The 18,459-nt window shown below is 43.0% G+C and overlaps 1 protein-coding gene across 2 annotated transcripts; it reads left to right on the top strand.

Annotated features, from left to right (window-relative positions):
* The first annotated feature begins 553 nt into the window (after positions 1–553).
* On the top strand, positions 554–16,776 carry fam193a (family with sequence similarity 193 member A). Of its 2 annotated transcripts, none has more exons than XM_028978526.1 (23): positions 554–963; positions 3,091–3,159; positions 3,626–3,865; positions 5,623–5,792; positions 5,886–6,053; positions 6,196–6,430; positions 7,302–7,426; positions 7,517–7,664; positions 7,790–7,864; positions 7,974–8,051; positions 8,238–8,353; positions 8,584–8,826; positions 9,022–9,175; positions 10,337–10,480; positions 11,025–11,291; positions 12,003–12,198; positions 12,444–12,659; positions 12,914–13,190; positions 13,953–14,139; positions 14,399–14,632; positions 14,862–15,708; positions 15,802–15,883; positions 16,059–16,776. In XM_028978526.1, exons 1-23 carry the CDS (start codon positions 736–738, stop codon positions 16,150–16,152), a joined length of 4,593 nt encoding a protein of 1,530 aa, XP_028834359.1. In that variant the 5' UTR covers positions 554–735; the 3' UTR covers positions 16,153–16,776. The 2 variants fall into 2 exon arrangements, with proteins under 2 accessions (XP_028834359.1, XP_028834358.1); XM_028978525.1 differs by having other exon boundaries at positions 12,444–12,704.
* Positions 16,777–18,459: the final 1,683 nt, after the last annotated feature.

The raw sequence follows: 18,459 nt of genomic DNA, 5'->3' as shown, positions 1-18,459 counted from the left end.
TGAAATTCAATTTAATCTTCTTGCCCCACTAAGCTGTCTCTTTGCTGTGATGGTGCTTATAATCTAGTACAGAATAGAGCTCATAATTAAAATGCCTTGAAGGTTATCAAAAAGCATGTGCCCTTTGCTTGAGCAGTGGGCTAATCTTGCATGGCAAATAATTGAGAGATCAGAGAAGCAAGTTAAGGCAAAACTTCAGATCCACTCTGTCTTCATGAAAGTGATCTGGGTAAAAAAAAAAAAAATTCCCTCAATGCAAATTTCATTGATTTAACTTGGACACATTTTGACAGGCACCTACAGTAAGTGATAAAAAAATCTTGCATCTGTTATATGAAATAAGATATTTTTACTTATTAGAGGAGAAATATACATAAACTAAACAACTGTGTACGCACAATTGATTTTCAATTGGCCAATCGAGATTATTCACAGCTTGTTTGCGCACTCAGTTCCATCAGGATTAAAGACTTCAGTTTCTACTTCATTACCCAGAATTCCCCGTCGACGCAGGGGTGCGGTTGCGTCAGGACGCAGGCTCGAGCAGCCAATTCCTGTTGAGGTAGCCATATTGAATTCTCGAGTCTGCTAGCGACCAGGGGATATTCGGAGGCTCTTTTATTTTGTCGTTAAATATCGGGCGACTTTATTTATTCCATTGGCGCTGAGGCCAGGTAGTCCACCTGGGAGACTGCCTTTCCCTTACGCAAAAGAGTGTCTGACGTTCGCTGTAAAATGAGTCCAACCGACGCCAAGCGGGGAGCTAAACGCAGGAAGAACAAGCGGGGCGGTGGCAGCAGTAGCTGCAGCAGCGCCGTCTGCAGCAGCAAAGCCAAGGCCGGGACCCAAGCTGCGGCCCGGAGTCCACAGGCAGCACCCACAGACCTCTCTATCCCTTCCTTCCTGGCGCCGGGCGGCACCGGGAACGGCGAAGTGGGCGGAATCGGAGGCTTCAACGGAGAGGTAGGAATCGCCCGGCGTTTTTGGAAACCGAAGTGGACATAAACACACACGGAGAAGCCGAGGCCTAGCTGGAAATCTTCATCACCCGGGTGGCTACTTCGATCCCGTTCCGGTTCTACAGGCGCTGTCAGTGCCTTCGAACGCCGATCGAAGAAGCTGCCTTTTAACGTCGACGAAATCGTTCATTTCGTCTGTTCCCCCCTCCAAAAACAGTCAAGATTTATTCTTAAGCGATCGCTGCAATTGGCGTCATGTCAACCGGAGCTGCTAGCTACCTGCTAATGCAACCCTGCAGAAACGATCTGTAGCTCATGTACCAAGTTATTGATTAACCTCAGATATTAATGAGACGTTTTATAGTACAGATCTGTCGCCACGCGTGTCTACATCGGGACAAGTAGTGTCGAATATTATGCTGTCAATCTCACGATGACAAATTTCTCCTTTTTGGTTGGACTTTTGGAGCAAGTTCATTTTGCTTTAATGCAGATCATTTATTGAACCCACCTTTATGACCAGGAAACACCGTTGTCTAGATTGTCACACAGTTTCTCACACACTCACACACAAACAATGGTATCACGCATAAACACAGCTAACAGGTGAAAACCTGTTCCTAACTCTTACACAGTTTACAACGTTATAAGGCATCCGATGAATGTGCTGGAATACGTAACACGTATCGTGAAGCCACCAAAGGAGTTTTCAGGTGTTTTTTTTTTTTTTTATTTGACCTCATCCCCTGCGTTTACACAGGTTTGCTAACTAGGTTTCGTGTAGGCCATAACCACACTAGTCACCTTGCTAGGTTAGTTTAGCAATATAATTGTCACCCAGTGCTGTGCGGATTAGCGTGGTCGTGTGCGTTGAAAAAGGCGTGCATGCATCCCCCCGGCCCATTGCCCTGTTTGCAGCCAGGGCTGCTTTGTGCGAACAGGAAGTATCTGACAGCAGCTAGTAGGAAGTGTCATCGGATTAGCTAGCTATGTTTAGGGTTTGTGTACACAAACGAGGTGATGGAAAAGGTGGCTGGCCATAAAGTTTTTGTGTGGTCAGAGGTCCATCCATTGTTTTATGTGTAGTCTTCCTGGTGTTGGGCTCGACTCGTACTATAGGACTTGCTGGACGTGCCACTGACCTGCCATTGGCACTGGTGTGTATTCATATTTTATTTTTTTTATAAGATAGCTGAGGAGATTCTTCTTCAAACTCTTGAAAGTGACACTGTACGACTCTGCTTGTGTCCCAGGAGTCTTCATCTCTGTGATGGGTAATGCAGTTTGCTTGAATGGAGGACATTTCATATAAATGGACAGGCCACATAAAAAAAATGAGCTTCCACACACAGCTTGTATTATCCCTATTATCTGGGAAGGTGGGTTGTTTGTCTTAAATGCAGCCAAACCCGGAACCGAATCTCCTACATTATGTGTACATGCAGCTGCTATGGGAATGCACTTTAACTGCGATCAGCCCCGTGGCTGCCCTGTGTCCTGGGCTGAAACTTTGAACTTGACAACACCCCAAGGAAATGAACAAGAGAACTTAGCTGATTAGTTGTCATCCATTCAAATATGAAGTTTGTAGTGGCAGTTCTAAATCATTATCCTTTCAGAATATTTTGGTTGTTCTGAACTACAAATGTGATGTTTTTTTTTGTTTTGTTTTTTTCGTCCCGTCAGCAATCGTTACAATTTTCACAGTAAGTTGTTGAAATGCCACAGATCCTTGTTTAGGATGTGGTATTAAAGTATTGTAGTGTGGTTGCAGAATTTGGTGCATTAGCTACTGTGTTTCCACATTTATTGTTGTGTATGTTACAATCAGTGGTTGCTCTGGTGGTGATGCTATAATAGCAACCCCGCAGGAATATCATTATCTCCCCACATACACGCTCGCAGTTATTCTGTTTAATGATAAGCTGTCAGGACGATAATGCATTCATTCACCATTTGACAGCACTGCTACAGTGCAGCAGCACGAAAAGCTTCATATGATTGACTATCGGTGTCTAGACATGATCACCCCTCCCTCTGTTTGGAATCAGTTTGCATTCAGTTGATAATATGACCCTATATTCACCATAAATGCTGTCACCCTAACCAGCTGGACTCTTCTCACCCACAGGTTCCTGTGAATGGTACTCCTCAGTTTTCTCTTAATGCAGTGAATGCAGACTTCTCTGGTGTTTTACAGGTAAGGACAATGTCTCCCTCAGCACCGCCTCTGTAAAGAATAGAGCTGATTTGCATGTGTGTTCCTGTGGTCATCTTATTCAGGAATCAGGCCTGCATATCAGGATGTCTTTATCCGTTCAGTCTATCTAACTAGCTGCAGTTTGATCATTGGGTTGTGAATTTGAAAATAATTCATATAAGGAAATAGTTGCTTTAGTGTCTTAATTCCAAAAACTTGTATATGTGTTTACCTTTGTTTATAAAAGTTCTCCAAAAATGATTTGTACAAGACTCAGTATATGGAAGTAATCTATTTCCACCCTTTTCGAATACTAGTTGAGTAACCAAACACATACCCAGTCCAGTGTGTACTACAGTATTTCAGAAAGCACACACATCCTATTTTTACATCATAAGCACTGAACAGTAGCTTCTTTTCCAAGTCTGTTTCTCCCTCCTCATACAATCTGCTTTCTTCACCACAGACCCCCTTCACGTTTGGCCTGAACCAGAGGGCCCCATACACCACTGGTGACCGTTGCCTCCTGTGCCGAAATGAGAGAAAGGACAGCGCCCTCCTAGAGGCTGGAGTTGCTGGCCTGAATGGCACCTCTCAGTCCCCCAAAACCTCCAACACCTTGCAGCTTCCCCTGTGGGTGTGTCCAGACTGCCGGCGCACAGTGGAGAAGGAGGAGAGACACGCTGCTATGGAGCAGTCTCTGGTGGTACGTGGCAGTACCTTCTCTTCCCTCCCGCTGCTGAAAGTATACCATAGGGTTGATTCTTAGGCCGGTGTTTTCAACCTATGACCTAAGAACACGAAGGTGCAGCCTAAAAATACATCAGAATCGGGGCTCTAGACTATCTTTTTTTTACTGGTGGCAGTGGTACACCAAGTTTTCCACGACATCGCATTTAACAATGCAGTTTTATCGTTTCCCTTTTTTTTTTTCCTTTTTAAATCGTTGTCTATATAGGCAATATTGATTAAGAATGCTTAATTAAAAATCTGGATGACATAAAGTTCTTTATTTGAAGCACAATTCTACAAATAAAATAAAATCTAAATTAAAGTTGGTTAAAAGCTAAATTAAACTTGATAATCATCTTGGCCTGAAAGCAAGTCTGGGGTGTAGGAAAAAAACTTTCACCATGAAAAATAATGTTAAAAAATTACTTTAACTATAATGCTATAATGATACTAATAAAAAAGCTGTACTTGTTGCGCTTGGTCTAACTTGATTAAAGCTGTAATCCGTGGCTACATCCATTCTGTCTATCTGATGGGTCCTAGCTACTCACCTCTCCAATGGCCAATCAGATATGGCTCTCACCTGCTTTCTCTGATTGGTTCAGAATACGATAATATGTGTCTGTTGTTCGTACCACAGATAATTTTGTGGATGTGAAATCCTGGATGTAAAGGTCCCCTGACATGAAGATTTCACTCTATGAGATAATTTAACATTAATAACAGTTCCCATAGCCTTTATAGCCTGCAGTGGCTAGAAATGCTTGTAAATGTATAAAGAGTGCATTGGCCATTATGCTTCTCCGTTCAGTGAGCGGCAGCTCAGACGGTCTGATCTGGAATTTGTTCCCTTATGTCGTCATAAAGGGAAAGGTTACCTCCCCTTTCTCAGAGAATTTACCACCCCTCCCCTATAAAAAGTAACTCCACCAATCGTCATGGCTTGCAAATTTGTGAAGCATTGCAGTTGCTCGGTGATGTCAAATGGGCACAAATGTATTTTTTTAGAGATAAAACAATTGGTTAATTTTTTTTTTTCTGAAAAAATGCACACACAATTTCATGTCTGTGCTAAATATTGTGGTTGGTGAATGGTGTTTATGATGCCATTTCCATGAATGCCCGCTCACTTTTATAGGCAGCTCTCCTCCTCCTCCTCCTCCCACCTCTCTCCTCCTCATTATCATTTAAATCTACACATTGAAACGGTGTGTCCTGGGGAAATCTCATTGTAGGACTTGCTAAAAGGGGCTGTAATTCTGCACAGAGGCTGTTCTGTCATCTTTAGATTTTTATTTTGTTCAGTGAATTGAAAAAATCTTTACTTGCATGAAAGACTTTGGGGAATTCGTATAAGCAACCCTTATTTTGTACCATTATGCTGTGGTTGTTCTGTAGTCTTTGCCGGTTTTAAAGAGACATTATGAGACTGAATCTGGTAAACCCAGTGTCATGAACCTAATGTAATAGCATATAATTCCCTTATTCAATAAAATATTTGTATCTTGTCCATTTTTACGATGATACCACAATACTATTAATTCTACAACATTCTACACACTTCAGGACAGTAGTCAGGATATGTGTAAACAAAATACCCCAAATTTCAATTCGCTACTATCATATATTATTTTATATATGTATCGTGTATTTTAGTTTTACCCAAAATTATGAACTGTCTTGACTTCTTTGTGACGTCTTTTTTTTTTTTTTTTTTTTTTTATGACACAGAACCAGGATTTTATGTTGCACATGAACTTGGGTAATGGAGGCCTTTCACAGGAACCTGTAGGGGTCGGGGGCAGACTGACTACTGGGGCACCCACCCTCCCTGCCCCAGACCTCAGCACGCCCCTGACCACTGACACCATATGCAGCTGTGAAGCCTGCAATGAGAGGAGGTATGTCCAGGCCCTCTCCAACCTGTGGAGCAGTGTTGTGTTCTTTTTACTGCATACACTCCTCAAAACGTTTTTTTTTTTTTTTGTTCTCAGGGAGATCACAGCCGAGTCCGAGCGAGAGTCACAGCAGCTACAGAACCACTGGTCAGAAGTGCGGTATCTGGTCCGGTGTATCTACCGCCAGACCGGAACTCCTCTTGCCGATGACCAGGACCAACCCTTGGAGCGTGACAAGGAGGGCATGAAGGAGCTGGTTGACAGGTGATTGTTGAGCCAAACATATATTCTTAATTTATTTTTACTTTTTAACTTCAAAACTGAGTCTAACATGAGTGTATGCAGTGTGCTGTGCTGAATCAAGCTATACTTACACTTCTTTCTTTTTCTCCTTGTCATTCATCAGGCTTTGTGAGAAAGACCCGTACCAGCTGTATCAGCGTCTGGAGCAGCAGGCCCGAGAGTATGTTCTAGAAATGAAGATGCGACTGCTCAAACACCTGACAGCCGGGTCGAAAGCAGCCGGGGCAGTAGCCGCTCAGGGACCACCGCAGGCTCACCAGTTCATCTCTCTCCTGCTGGAGGAGTATAATGGCCTCTGTCAGGCCGCACGCACTATTAGCAGCTTTCTTCTCACATTGGTGAGTTTAGTTGCAGTGATTTGGCTTCAGTGTCTGCAGTGGTTTGCTCAAATGAACGAAATCATGAACTTACATTCAATCAATTGTGTTTTTTTTTGGGTGCAGCACCAGTTGTAAATGACTAATATGAACACAGAAATAAAAGGGTGTGCTGCCATGAAACACTTGGACTAATAACTTTTTTCATAGGCATTGTGCTGTGCTATTTAAAACATCGTGTGGGGAGTGTTTGGTAATGTCATGTCCGTTGTTAAATTTAAGCACTGGTAATTTTTTGTTTTATCAGTTTAGGTATCAGTCCTGATGTGCCTATCATATATTGCATTTGTGATATCCCTATGTATATACGGTATAGTGAGCAAAGAAATTGGAGGTAATGGAGCCAGCGAGCCCTTGCAATTTGCCTGTATAAATCTAGGAGACATGCTTGAGGTGAGATTAGAAAACTCGTCCCATGTGCTTCCTCTTCTATAGTACTGCTGGTATAGTGCGGCGTGTGCGGCTGCTAGAGCTTAATTTGACAAACAGATTGCAAGCTTGTTAATCAAGTTAAATCACTGGTATTTTGTATGGTGTGTCAATTAAATTTGCTCTCCAAGGCCTTTCTGGTTATTTTGTGGTTTGCATGACATTTTAGCCGTAATTGCTGTGGTTTTCCTGGTGAATTTTTAGTCTTTAGGTTCAGTTCCTCACTTCAAGCACTTTAATTCTGCTGACTTTATGAAATTAGGTTTGATTGTTAAAATGGTTCTCAAACACAGGCAGACACATTTTGTTTGTGAGAAAAACAAAACTTTGTCATTTATTGTGTGATAACCTGGTGGAATCTTTTTTGGGGTCTGAAGCTCACAGCTGCTGTTTCCCTCCTCAGGAGAACGAGCATCTGCAGAAGTTCCAAGTGACGTGGGAGCTGCACAACAAGCACCTTTTTGAGAACCTGGTGTTCTCTGAACCCATCCTGCACAACAGTTTACCAGCTCTGGTTGCACAGCTTAGGTGAGGTTTATAAAGTGTAATTAGCATTTAATTGATTTGATCACTCAGCCCTTCTAACTTATGAGATCCTTCTGTGTATTCCCACATCAGGCAGGGCACGACATCACATGACACCTATAGTGAGGACATGTATCGGACCCTGCTGGAGAGGTACCACCAGCTAGACCAAGAGATGAGTGTTGTGGCTGTGGAGTGGCTAGAGTGTGAGAAAAGGATCGACGATTATGTTGACGAGCAGGTAGTGCTTTCCCTCCAACCTGTCTGCTCTGTACCTTGCATTTAGTATCTTCACTGTCAAATTTACACTTTGTTAGAGCTTGACTTTGAATTAATGAATTTTTGTCTGTTTGTTCCATTTGACAGTTACTCTTCAAGGTTGACGGGCAGAATCTCACAAATCAGCGAACAGAACCCCACAAGTCTTTAATTAGTAAAAACGTAAGGGACTGTGTGAGAGACAAGCGCTCGTAATCTTGTACTGTTGTGTCTAATTCCTCTCACTGTATCAGCTGGGGACTGGGGTCTTAAGATGCTCTTTTCTTTACAGATGTCTTTAAAAACAAAGCAGCGCATGCTGAAGGAAGACTGGGAGTTCTTCAAGCAGAGACGATTTATTGAAGAGCAAGTAAGTTTGTTTCATCATTTGGATTTGGCATTATCACATATTCTGCCCGGTTTTGAACTAGAAGGGCTTACTTTTCATTCTCTTAACCTGCATGTTGAATGTGTGGATATGCTGATTCAGCAACAACATCAGGATGATGTTTTGCATGATGACGTTTATTAAAGTTTGGACTGTTGCCGTCTTTAGTTAAATAACAGTAAGAAGTCCATTGCTGGAGACTGTAACTTGACAGACACGGTGAGGCAGATGCTCTCTTCCAGACTGAGTATACCAGACTGCCCCAACTGTAATTACAGAAGAAGGTGTGTCCGCTTTTTTTCATCTTTTGGTGTTGTGTTGCCTTGTTTGATGTGTGACAAATTCAAATGAAATGTAATTTGTGTTTAGTTGGTTATCAAATAATGTGTTATTAGGTTTTTAATACAAAAATCAGTTTAAAAATACTGTTTAGCACTGTCAGACCCAAACGACTTTTTTTCTTGACTAGTATTTTTCACTTCCATCCTTGCTGTCTTTTTCTGCTTGGCTGCAGGTGCACCTGTGATGACTGCAGCCTCTCCCACATTCTCACTTGTGGCATAATGGATGCCCCCATGGCTGAAGACCAGCACCTGAAGTTACCCCTGCATTCAGAGCCCCCTAGAGACTACCTCTCAGAGGTACACCCTCCCAGCATGTCATCTGGCAGTTCTGGCTCGGGATCTGCCTCCAGTTCCCCCATCCCCATTCAGCAGCACCCTCGCCTCATCCTGCCGCAGGATGGACAAACCACATTGTGAGTCACTTTTACCTAACTGTTACGTGAAATATTGGCTATTGCAATGCATACCGTTCCAGCTTTAAGCTTGATGAGCATGAACAGTTTCAGTGACATTCATTCAAACATTCTGTTTTGTATATAACTATGATGAGCCACACACTAAAATGTTGAGTCACTGTTTTTTTTTTTATCTTTTGGTCCTCCCCACAGTGGTAGTGATGATGATGAAGTGCCTCCACTTTCTGCAAAATTTGCTGACATTTATCCAATGAGTGGTTATGAGGACCCAGCAGTGGTGGCAAGCATGAATGGCATGCACAGTGATCTCAATGGAGGAGGTGTCAATATGACTCTGAAAGCAGAGGTATGTTTGTTTGTCAGAAATGCTAAACTAAAACAAGGTTCTTTATGCATTTATGATACGTTAACACTTTGAAAATTATTCTAAATGTAAGTATTCTTATTTCGTGCTTGTGGATTGTAACCAGTTTTTCAGTAGAGTTTGCAAGAAGAAACTGGAGCAAGCGACAAAAAATAGAGTAGGCAATTTATTGAACAAGCTGTTCATCAGCTGATCAAAAGTTTAAGACCATTGCCAACCCAAACCTCTGTCAAAAAAGGGGCTTGGTAGTGAGTAGCCTCATTATTCTTGTTGATCACTTGAAACATTTGTTTTGGCATGCTTTAATGGAACATTTTTCCATGTGTTGAAGATGGCTTAATGAAGGGTGTCCGTGGTCTATATTATGGATGTTAGAAAGTATTGATACAGCATACTGCTGTCGAGTGTTTTCTTTAGTGAGACCAGCAGAGATGAGACTCAGCGGTCGACTACAACTTCGTAGATGGCGATGTACAGACCAATCCCACCATCTTGCATTTCAGCTCAGTTTTTAGATTTTCAGTGGAAGTGATTAGTTGTCACATGTGACACAGCACGCAGTGAACACAGTGAAATGTGTCCTCTGTATTTGACCAATCACCCTGAGGGAGCTATGGGTAGCCATGAAAGGTGCCTTGGGAGCAGTGATGCCTGCATAACATGCAGCGCCATTGTTCCTTTGAAGGAAACCCCACTCCACATTATGATTGATCCTCCTCCACTGTGCTGTGTTGGGATATCCAACCATCAGGACATCCCATCAGGACATTTATCAGCTGATAAACAGCCAACCTTTTTTTTTTTTTTTTCCCTGTTTCTTCCTTTTGCTTTTTGAACCTTTTCTTAAATCCTTACACACAAGCACAACAGTCATGAGTCCTAACAAATCCTTAGCGATTATTTGAGCTGCATAATTAATACAAAATGTTTTAACTTAAAAGGAGGCTGTTAAAATGTATTTTAGGACCTAAATCGTGGGTAGTTATGTATGAGTGATTTTATTTTCGCACTTCAGGGACCGCTCTTCAGAAGGAGGAAACAAGGCGCTATTTTTATACCTATGATTTGTTAAAGATCCATGAACCTATTTCCTGTGGTTCTCTCACTGACTCTCATCTCTGTCTCTCACCCTCTTTGCGGCAGTCCCAACGTGTGAGCAGCAGCAGTAGCAGTTCATCTGAGGGCGATGAAGAGGAGGGTGAGAGTGGTGGGGAGCCTCCAGGGCAGCAGAGGGAGCTCTCCCCAAGGAAGAGTGAAAGTCCCCCACCTTCCTACCCCCACCCACAGGTACTTTTTATCCTCCTTTTTCCACTGACTGATCTATTGCACGACCTTTTCCTCTGAGCAATGGTCTTGTGATTCTAAAGGTTATAAATATCCAACACAACAGAACCCTTCTGGTTTTTTTTTTCTTCCCCACAAATGTTTTTTTTTTTTTTTTTTTTTTTTTTAAATAAATACATATCAGCCACAATTTTCTTTTGTGCTATATATATTTTTTTATTAAAGAACTAGCATTAACTTTTTATTTATTCATTTAGAGCTGGAATCCATCTTCCCTTTTGTGGTTTCTCATTCTTTTATCCACTGCCAATGAAACAAGTAATCAATAAATTACATAAAATGCATTGGTATTAAATGCTTTTACGTCTGCACTGGTATGAGCAAAATGTAACATGATGAACATTTAATGGAATGTGAAGACGTTGATGGGGTGGGGGAGCCGCTGGCTTCAAAAGTCATAAATTGTGCTTTAGTTTAGTTAGTTTAAGAATAGTGGTGGCTCATGGCTGTTTGTAGAGTCTATTGATATCTTTCTTCTGGCACTCAGGTGGATCCGGTCCCTCACCCGTGTGAGTGTCACGTGTGTAATCAAGGCAAAACAGATTCTACTGGGCTTGGCTCCTCAGTGTTGCCAGGCAATAGGCTGCACGCAGGTCAGCATCAGCAGTTCTTCACAGAGAAGTCGGCAGCCCATCCTGCTCTCCATCTGTACCCCCACATACACGGCCACCTGCCCCTGCACAACCTGGCCCATCTTCCTCGGCCCCTGCTGCACCCCACCCTGTACCCCAGCCCCCCTCTCACACATAGCAAGGTGAGTCCCTAGCCACCCATACCAGAATGCCCAGAATTACAATGTATCATTCATTGGATGTCCAATCTGTTCATTCTCAGAATGCTAACTGTGATACATGAAAAAAGTATTTACATTCTCATTCAAGCCAATAAATTGGCTCGATCCATTATAAAATTAAAACATTTTCAATATTATATACATCTGATGTAGTTTTATTGTGTACCACAAGAGGTCACTCAACTTCTAGAGTTTCTCAGTGCTGTTTTGGTAGTAAAGTACAGTGAAGTGATTGTCACATGTGATAAACAGCAGCACAGTGAAATTTGTCCTCTGCATTTAACCAATCACCCTGAGTGAGCAGTGGGCAGCCATGACAGGCGCCCGGGGAGCAGTGTGTGGGGACGGTGCTTTGCTCAGTGGCACCTCAGTGGCACCTTGGCAGATCGGGATTCGAACCGGCAACCTTCTGATTACAGGGCCACATCCTTAACCGCTAGGCCACCACTGCCCCACAGTATACTGTAGTACCACAGTATAATATGTTATTTCCATAATGCAGTCTTTAATTTTGATTAATTGTTTTAATGTGAATGAGGTCATTTGAAGGGACTGTGGTTGGCTTGACTATTCTTGCCAGGTGGTCCTCTAGCATCAAGTCTGTTTTATTCATTCATTATTTATTTTATAGTGTGCATTAAACACACAACCTCTTTGTGCTCTTCTTTCTAGACTCTGCCTCCTGGTCCAGCATCCAACCACACAGGTGCAAAGCCACAGGTTTTCAGCCCAACACTACCAGACCATGTCTATACCAACTGCTTCAGCGGTGCAGGTGACTGGAACGGTTCCCTTGCTTGCTCCTCGCTCAAGTTTGAAAACCTGTGGGACACCCACATGATGAAGCTGCTTCATGAACCACTGTCTGGTGAGCGTTCAAGTAAAGCCGCATCAGTCACATACATGATTGTTACCGGTTTGAAGTACATTTTATGTCTGAAGTAATGTAATAATTTATTTTTTAACATTAGGTTATGTCTACACAACATTATTGAAACTAAGATGCACATAAGCATCATTCAAATAATTCGATTAGTTAGGGTTTAATTAGATGCTTGTGATTACCTGTGATCTTTAAGTATATTGAAACCGTTTTCTTTTCCGTTGTGTCAGGTGAAATTCTGGGACCACCTCTTCCCGATGTTCCTCTTCTGCCGCCTGGAAACGAGTCCACCACCCACAGCCCTGACCAGAAAGAGAAGAAGAATGGCGCAAAGAAGAAGTGTCTCTACAATTTCCAAGATGCCTTTATGGAGGCCAAGCAAGTTGTGATGGCCACCTCTTCAGCCACTTCTCCAGTATCCTGTACCGCCACCACTGTCCAGTCAAGTAATAACCTCCTCAAAGTTTCATCTAAAAGACCCACCTCCATAGGTAAAAAAAAGGCTACTGGAGGGCAAGGTCTTTCAGATTATGGAAATGAAACAGCTGGTCTGTCCTCAAATCTAATTTAGATTGGGAGATAAATGGACCTGCTTACAGTAATATTGTGAGATCTTAAAGTCCTTTTTGCTGGAAATTTGGTATTTAATGTTTTGATTTGCTTATGTTTATTAATATATGTTTTTTTTGGGATTTCCTAGATGAAGTATTTCATAATATAGCTAAAGAAGACCACAGACATCCTACTCCAGTGGCACCTAGGAACAGTCCTACAGCCCTAGCATCTCTGCCCCAAATCAGCAACACCCCTCTCCCTCCAGCCCCCTCCACACACCTGCCCAGCATGGTCTCGCAGTCCTTTCCAAAGTCTGTCACTCCAACCCCAGGCTTCTTGGAGGCTCACCAAGGCCTATGCCTGTCTGAGCCCCTGGTTGCTGCAGCCGACGGGCCGGTCAGTGCCCCACCCAGCGTCTGCAGGTACGTTATGGCTTAAATTATATGGTGCTGTTTTTATTTCGAGTTAAAAAAAAGTTATTATTATTTGATTTTTTTTTTTGGGGGGGTGGTACAGGGTGATCTTAGTAATGAAGTTTCTGATTCAGACATCTTCATTATGTCCTTTATTAATCCAGTCACTGGCTCAGCAAAAATCTGTGCGTTAGAGACTATAGCAGCGTTACATAACTTTGCCTGGACTCTGCAGTGCTGAAACATTAAGAGGGCTACACTGTTAGGTGTTGATTATGTAGCTCTCTCGTCCTCTTAACATGTCTTGCAAAATCTTGGTTGTGCATTTGTTCAGCTTGCCTTAGATTTGTCCTGAAAAGCAATTTTCCCTTTAGCCCCAAAGTTATAAATCTGAGGACTAGACCTCTACACACTGATGCACATTTTTGCTAAATGACTGATCGCAGCACTACATTAATAGAACAGAACAAAAGCGCTTGTATTTTTATGTTATGTAAATATGTACAGCATGTTAGGCCATTTTAACCGTCCAGCCCTGGGGGCTTTTGCTACGGTTAATGAACCGTATGAAATTAATAAAACTAATTTGGAGATTCTTAGACCCCCTTTGTTTATTGCACCTTCAGACTCAACATTTGATTTGTGTTGCTAATGGACCAAGTGGTTGTAGCTGCATGCTAAAGTGGGCTTTCAATTCAGTACTATGTGGGTGAGCTGGTTTGAGCCAAGTTCTGCTTCCACCTATTGCTGAGCAATCCTTCACCTGTGCAGTGATCCTGACTGTGAAGGCCATCGCTGTGAGGGCAGTGGTGGCTACGACCACCAGCCGTATGATGGAGAGGAGAGCCAGGACGAGGACAGCTGCTCTGAGCACAGCTCCTCCACCTCCACGTCTACCAATCAGAAGGAGGGGAAGTACTGTGACTGCTGCTACTGTGAATTTTTTGGTCATGGAGGGGTAAGGGCATTGTCTTTCTGAGCTCTGCAGCATACACTTTAGAAGTCGTCAGATTCCTGCATAAAATCAGACCAGATTCTGGCCTTGGCGTGCCAAATCATTCCGTGCAACTGTTTTAAATATAATGAAGCTATGCAGAATTACATGCATTCGAATCTTTTAATCTTCCACTTCAATACAGATTTCTAAATCGTAATTCTGATAAATGCTGTAAATGTAATCCCTTCGTAAGTAAGATGTTCATGCTTTTTGTCTGTAGCCTCCAGCAGCGCCCACAAGCAGAAATTATGCGGAGATGCGGGAGAAGCTCCGACTGCGGCTCACCAAGAGGAAAGAGGAACAGCAGCCCAAGAAGGAGGAAGTGGTGGTGGAGAAGGACGGGGTGGAAGACCACCGTAAGGTGGAGGACCTACTGCAGTTCATCAACAGCGCCGACAACAAACCTGCCAGCAGCTCCAAAGCAGCAAAGCGTGCACGGCACAGGCAGAAAAAGGTCACCTCCCCCACACCTCCACAGTCCCACTCATCTTTATTTGTTTGTGATTTCAGTTATTTGACACGGTTGTCGTGGTTGAGATCTGTCCTCAAAATAGGTCGCTGAGGCCAGACCCATTTCACTTGCCTGAATGTTAATGGAAACTCGGAGGATATGACATCAATGCTTTTTGTTATGGGATGGAGTTGTTTTGGTTTTCATGCTGTGATGAATGGAATCCTTTCAGATCGAGGAGAAGGCCCGTTTGGAAGCGGAGGCTCGGGAGAGGGAGGAGCAGCAGTTACTACAGGAGCAGAGAAGGCGCGAGGAAGAGGAGGCACTAAAACTTGAACTCCTCCGCCTGCAGGAAATGCAGCAGCTGCGCTCCGCCAAGAAGAAGAAGAAAGCATCCAAGGACGCCCAGAAAGCCACAGACCCTGTCCCGCCCCCACAGAACAACCCACAGCCTCTCAAACAAACAGCTCAGAACGTTCTGGAAAAGAACATGCAGAACGGCAAAACACAGCTGCTGCGTGGCATCATCCAACTCAGTCAGGACTCGCGACCGGACCCCCAGCACACAGTCTTTGATCGCCCAGCCCCTGAGCAGAGCCCAAAGGCACTTGCGAGCATTCTTAACAGTGGTGCTACAGTAAGAGTGATGTCTGCAGCGACCGCAGTCACCGGTCCCCCTCAGCCAGACTTACCAAATGGCAACAGCAAGGCTAATCTGAAATTGCAGTCCAATAACAGGTCCAATGGGGAGAGCAGCAAGAGGCCCATTGAGGCTCTCAAAGCACCTGACACTTCAGCCAAGATGGGCAATGGCATTCTTCCTCTAGCTGATACGAAGGGCAAGCTTTACCCTGAGGAACCCAGCTGTGAGGTGCGCAAGGAAGAAAAAAGCAACGGCTCAGCATGGAAAAAAATGAACTCTGGAAAAGAGGACCGAGAAAGATCGTCACCCGTGTCCGAACCACCTCCAGAGCCTCCTGTGCAGAATGGCAGGCCCATGTCCACCGAATCACCTCAACCTAAGGGCAAGAGCAAGAAGAACAAGAAAAAGAAAAATGACAAGATGAGCAACTCCATAGGTTTGTATGGTCTGACTACTCAGAATTTTTTTTTTTTATTATTACATAGGTTCAGAGATTGTTTACTGGGTTCTTGGTTTTGTTTTTCTTCAGATGACGTGTTTCTGCCCAAAGATATTGATCTTGACAGTGTCGAGATGGATGAAACTGAACGGGAGGTGGAATATTTCAAAAGGTAAATAATTTGCTCATAGTACTGCCTTGTACTGTAAGATTGTTTGTTTGCATTTAATCCATATACCCTATGACCTTGATTCATTCTCTCTCACTCACACACACACACACACACACACACACACACACACACTAATGGTAGATTATTACAAGCTCTCATTTTGTTCTTTCTTCAGGTTCTGCTTGGACTCTGCTCGACAGACAAGGCAACGGCTGTCCATCAACTGGTCCAACTTTAGCTTGAAGAAAACCACATTTGCTGCACATTGACGGGGCTAAACCTGAAGAGACTATGGCAAGAAATCAATCAGTTCCCCACACCCTCCACCCACCCACCCCCTTACTGGGCTTATTTGCTATCCCAGTGCTGCTATGCTCCTACCGACCGCTCTTCTGAACTACATTTCCCATGCTGCCTTGCCTTGTCCTTGTTGCTGTGTGGTTCCTATTACGAACCCAAATGGGCTGATGTTCTTGCCGTACTTTGGGGAAGGGGGGGTGGGGGGGTAAATGATTAAAAGAAACACAAAGTGCTATGTCCACCCAGTTTCCTTTTTTTATTTTATTTTGTTATTTGTAAGTTCTTTTTTTCATTTATGTGCATTGTGTGCTTTGGTTTGGAGCCATTTTATGAATTTTTTTTTTTGCAATACCAGGTTGTCCAGGATGCCTCATATATGTCCAGATAAAATCCTTCTTAAACAGATAAAGAAGAAAACTATAATTAAAAAAAAGACCTCACCTTTTGCTCACTATTACTGTGACTTTTATCACACTTGCACAGCACTTAAAGAAGTTCAAAGAAATGGGACTTGTTCTCAGTCCTCACTCTCCCCTTCTCCCAGACATATAAATCCATGGGAAGGTTAATAATACTTGACACAGTGGCAAAGTGTACACAATTTTTTTTTTTTTTTTCATTTTTTTTTTTTTTTTTACTTGTAGCCAGCTTGTATCAGAAAACTTTCAAAAATGAAAAGAAGAATACTACTTACACTATCAAATCTGTTATAGAGTGTATATTGTATTAACACTGAGGCCAAACTGGCTACTTTTTAACATATTGTTAAGTAATATTAAAATCTTGTCTTTCTTTTTTGAAAGATGGAATACAGTAGAATGGCAGGACGTGTCTTGTGTGGACATTTTTTTTCACTGCTTGCTGGATAATCTCTGTCTTCGTTTGCTTTTCGGGCTCATTCTGCAGAAGCCAGATCAGCGTGCAGCCGAGGTGCTTTGGGGTTTTGCCTCCTTGATGGTATTAGATAACAGTGGCCCGTGGCCATTTGACTAAACACAGCGAAACGCACTGATCTGAGGGGGGGCAATGAGTAACACCTTGACTGAGCGGAAACACTGGCTTAGTGTTACTTATTGTCATGACCTGCACCCTTCCACAGAAGTTGAACAGTGCTACTGCCAAGCTTCCAGGGAATAAAAAAAAAAAAAAAAAAAAATTTCTACATCTATTTATTTGGGGGAATTAAATTAAGTGCTCTTTTGGGAAGTTTTCTGGTGATGGTCAGACGGTTCACAATGATGTCATTGCGGAGTTTAAAAAAAAATGGCTGCTTCCTTCATGTAAGTATAAACTGGTTGCCAGAATTTCCTATTTGAAGCTCAGAGGGAATGTTGATGGTTATGAAATCACGTGCACACCTCTCCCAGCCAGCCACGGACGGTAATGTGAGTCACACTTCCTGGACAAAACCCTTCATAATAGTCTTGTGACAAATTCGCTTTTTGGTCTTTGTGCAGATTGAAGTCTTCTCCTTGAACTGGCGACTCAACGTTGGAAGACTGTTTGAGAAAAGTGTTAAAAATTTGGGAATGTGTCAGGCTGGGATGTACAGAATTCTGCCACTCATTAAAAAAAATGACAATAATAATGGGTCATTCCTATGATACTTTCGTGGAGTTGCGTTCCCTTAAGCAGTCTCCCAACGTTGCTGCAGGGCCGTTTGAGATCAAAAAACTGGAGATGAGATGGACACAATGGGAGTCCACCCAACACCAATCATTTGCCATCATTAGCAGTGAGCAAAATGCTTATTGTTTTAATGCATCAATGTGCTGCCAAACATTTTTATTTAGAAAGTAACATTTGGAGGATTCGTTCAGATGCCAAACCACACACCTTCGTTGCTGGAGTCACCAACACGAAGGGAACTTTTTCAAAGTAATCTCTCATCTTTAAACTTCCTTAGTTTTACTTCCTGCCAAAAAAAAAACTTAACTCTGTGGTGAGGACAAAACTCCCACCACCTTCATACGAGATGTTAGTTTGATCTCATAAAAGAGATGGCACCAGGGGAATTTGTCCGTTTACGTTATTTTAAAACTCCGGAGAGAATTCCCTGCTAGACTGGCCTGCTTGGCCCTGTGATCATGGCGGTTTTTACTGGGTGAAGAACCAGTCGAGTGCCTGTGATGGCGTGTCGCGTTGAGAAGTAGGTCACAATGGCCACGGCTTCTCCGGTTGTATGTAGAGATGCAGTCAGAATGAAAGTGCAAGAACTTCAACTGCCTTTTAACACTCTGACATGCCTCGGAGAGGAAGTCAGCAGTTTCTGCTTT

This window comes from Denticeps clupeoides, chromosome 4 (genome assembly GCF_900700375.1).
Source record: "Denticeps clupeoides chromosome 4, fDenClu1.1, whole genome shotgun sequence".
In the NCBI taxonomy this organism is placed as follows: Eukaryota; Metazoa; Chordata; class Actinopteri; order Clupeiformes; family Denticipitidae; genus Denticeps; species Denticeps clupeoides.
This window is presented reverse-complemented; position numbering and strand designations above follow the sequence as displayed.

Bases quoted from the DNA above. Each gene is read 5' to 3' on its own strand.
- fam193a (XM_028978525.1), top strand. From the start codon at position 736: ATGAGTCCAACCGACGCCAAGCGGGGAGCTAAACGCAGGAAGAACAAG. The intron at 8,827-9,021 runs GTGAGTCACTTT...TCCTCCCCACAG, and splicing joins CAGGATGGACAAACCACATT to TGGTAGTGATGATGATGAAG. The intron at 9,176-10,336 runs GTATGTTTGTTT...TCTTTGCGGCAG, and splicing joins ATATGACTCTGAAAGCAGAG to TCCCAACGTGTGAGCAGCAG.